This window comes from Gekko japonicus, unplaced genomic scaffold (genome assembly GCF_001447785.1).
Source record: "Gekko japonicus isolate JY-2015 unplaced genomic scaffold, Gekko_japonicus_V1.1 scaffold663, whole genome shotgun sequence".
In the NCBI taxonomy this organism is placed as follows: Eukaryota; Metazoa; Chordata; class Lepidosauria; order Squamata; family Gekkonidae; genus Gekko; species Gekko japonicus.
This window is the reverse complement of record NW_015170912.1, coordinates 523,121-526,648: the sequence shown is the minus strand read 5'-3', so window position 1 is coordinate 526,648 and position 3,528 is coordinate 523,121. Positions and strand designations below refer to the sequence as shown.

The window sequence follows — 3,528 nt, the reverse complement described above, 5'->3', positions numbered from 1 at the left end:
CTGCATGCTCTACAGCTGGGCAGCTTCCTGGGAGAGAGGGAGCTGGAGTTACAGAATGTTCTGAATCCTGAATGTGGGCACCTAAGGATGAATGCGCAAAACTCCCCCCCCCCCCAAGGTGATAACGACTTTGGATGAATGCAGACAACAGTTTGTGATCTAGGGTGCACTTGTAAATTCAGTGTTGAATGCATGCAACTGTATGGGTGGACACCCACAGTGTGACCCCATAGTGAAATTAGGTAGACTCTAGTATGTCCCCTGTTACTCTGCATGTCCAGTTGGTTGTGGAGGCAACCTCTCTAACTGCCCATCTCTGCCGATCTCTCTCACACATCCACAGCTGATTGCATGCATCCCTAGAAGAATTTACAGACAGCTGTCTCCGTGCAGCCTTATACTATCATGTGGTTTAATTTATAACTCTGATCACAGGTCACTCAGAATCACGCCCATTCATGAAACAGGCATGATGTCAGAATAACATGCATCTTAACCATATGAAGATTTCCAAACAGTTATGAAAAGGAATGCTAATGACATAGTTCTTGAACCTGTATATGGGGGAAGCCATAAACCACATAATCCTAAACTACTGATTCCCATTGTGTATTTCCTAAACTAGATTATATTTGTACATCTTTATATATCATTAAAGATGGTTTCTTTTACAAGTAAGTGTACTGGAAGTGATAAATCTGTTCTTCAGAACTCAGTTTAATGCTAAACTGTGAACATTTCTTTTCATCTACTCATTATCCTGGCAATGATTACCATTTTCCCTTATAAGGTTACATTCATTCATTATGTGCATTCTTTCAAGAATTTGTTTTGGTCTTTTCTCATCCCCTAAGGATGTTTCTTTTTCTAAAAAAATAACTTCTTCAGTCCTCTTGAGACAAGGCAGTATCAGAAACAGTGCAGCATGTTTTGGCTGCTGGTTATCTACGAGAGGGTTCTGTCTGCGAGAATGCTGTCTTGAGCAATCATAAGGAATGACGGCTTGTCCAGTTGGTGAAGCTCAGACTGATTTGTTTTCAGGTGCACATTCATACAGCACCCATTTACCTGCGTGTACATCTTTATGGAGTTTGTTTGTATGATGCTAATGGCTGAACCTTATCTGCTTACTTTGGCATGGTGAGATCTAGGCTGAAGATAAAGACTAAAAAGTTGCAAAAAAAAAACGTTCTGCAGAAATTTCTAGTGTTTGCTCTTCTATATTTTAACCTCTCTTTTTCTTGCACAACACCAAATAGGATCAAACGGACAGTAGTTAAAATAGTTCTGCAATGCTTGAGCTGTCTGCAGCCCAGCAAGCAACGCTTCATGACCTCTCAGCCATTTGACTGACCCTGTTTTATGCAGCTCCAAGGCCAGAGAGGCGAGAGGTTAATTGAGCACCTTGTGAGCAGCGGTGCACAGCCAGATATGAGCTGTCAGAACAATCCTCAGCAGAGATATCCTAAGCCCATCCAGTGGCATAACTCTGTTTAGGATTGCACTGTGCATATCACAGACCTTGGGCTGCACAGGTTGCAGGACTGTGCTAAACTATATCGCCACTTGTGATCGTCTCTTCTCTTACTACATTTCAACTCATTTCATTTCAGCCACAGCGCCCTGTGCTTGCTCATGAAAATATACACAGTGGGGGGGAACCGTAAGTATTTTGTCTTCTAAAGTTCTTCTCTAAATACTGGTATTGAATTTCTGGTTAGGTAAGGAAGGGAGCACTTCGCAGTCCCGGAAGCCATCTACCCCAGGGTTTTATACCAATCACAGCAGTGCACGTGAGACAATTGCATGTAATGAAATTAGATGGACCTGGGCTTTGCATTCCAAACGGGCAGCATCCTGACCCTGTCTCCTTACCATTGATCCCTGCCACATGATCATACATGGACCCATGACCCATATTGCCATCCATTAAAAATGCTCCCAAAACTCAGAGCTCTCTTATGTACTATTGCTGTCCAATTCAAGGTGAGTTCCAGGATGGGTCATACACTTTGGTTAGGAACTTGTTGGATTGGTGTGATTCCATACTTCAATGGTGAACACATTTTTTTTAATGTAATGGGTCCCACCCAGTTTGATCCTTGGCATCTTCAGTTGTCAGATTTCAGGGCTGGGATAGACCCTCTTCCTGAGACCTCCAAGAGCTGCTACAAGTCAGTATTGACTGTAGTAGACTAGATGGGCCAGTGATCTCACTCAGTGTAAGGTAGCTTCCAAACACTCAATGAAACTATAATACTATCTCCATAATGGAACAGTCTCCTTTCTTTTTTGAGAGAATCCCACTTTTGAGGTACACATTATTCACTCAAGCTGTCAGTAGTGCTAAGAACTTATTGAAGTCCTCCTGTGGAGAAAGAATAATTTGGGTTCTTTTTTTATATATGGTAACCTGAACTCAGTGCACTAGACATTGTCACTGCACTACTGAAATGAACGGAGGTGGTCCAACAGTCCTTTACCCCTTTGTTCTTGGTGGCAGCAAACCTTTTCTGTATGGCTTCACTTCCTAAGAAAAGTAAACTCTGAATACTGTGTCACTTTTAAAAGTTGTGTTTCCTCACTGCTAAAAACAGGTTCAGAGTTTGACATTCCAGCACACATAAGTAAAATGCCATGCAAATTAAATTTCCATTCTGAATGGTCTGGTATCTCTTAGTCATGAGAGGCCACTGCCTAATTACTGATCAAGTTCTTTTCTGGGGATTAGCATAATTTTTCTTCTCAGGATGATGGCTTCTGTTTTAAACATGCTGGCTCTTGGAGAGCTACACCTAAAATATCCTGTGAAAATATTCCTGGTTAGCATTTTATTGGGAAGAGATCGTTGACCTTGTTAAACATAAGTAAGCTGAAGAAACCTTTATTCTGTTGATAAAATGCCACTGGATTCTGGCATTTGTTAAGTTTCCTAAACATGCATGCATGCTAATTGATTTACATAAACAAAACATACCCATTTGCAACTAAACGAAGTCTTTATCCCACCAGGACTACAAAGAAAAACATCTGGTCATACAGCTCACATGCCATTTGCGTTACAGGATTTGAAAATGCTTAGGAGAGAATGTGAAAAGTAAGGACACTAAGCAAAACCCCTTACTTGAAGACTATCAGTGCCATCCTAAACAGAGTTAAACCCTTCTTAAACCCTCTGACTTCAATGGACTTTAAAGCATGTAATTCTGTTTAGGATTGCAGTGTAAATTCCCAGAACTTTCCAGAAGCAAGGACTGGTGGCTACTGAATGTTATTTCTCCATTGCAAGCAAAGAACAATGTGCATGCTATTTGACTGAAAGTCTATGTACAATGTGAACAGTGATACAATACATGACTTGCTTTGTCATATTCATGACCAGTCTCAAAAGCCACATTTTAACAAGTTGCTAGATCTAAACTAATTTAGACTGCAAGCATAAAGCACAGTTTTCTTGGAGTGAGCCTCACTGAATAAAAAAAGACTGGCTTAGGATTGCTCCCTATGCCAATAGCCTTATACAGACTG

At 41.0% G+C, this 3,528-nt stretch overlaps 1 protein-coding gene across 1 annotated transcript in view; it reads left to right on the top strand.

Annotated features, from left to right (window-relative positions):
* Positions 1-3,528, top strand: part of SORBS2 (sorbin and SH3 domain containing 2) — a 112,770-nt gene that overhangs the window by 105,742 nt on the left and 3,500 nt on the right. Inside the window, exon 19 of the mRNA XM_015418695.1 lies at positions 1,614-1,663. Within this exon, the coding sequence (XP_015274181.1) occupies positions 1,614-1,663 (50 nt within the window). The remainder of the gene's footprint in view (positions 1-1,613; positions 1,664-3,528) is intronic.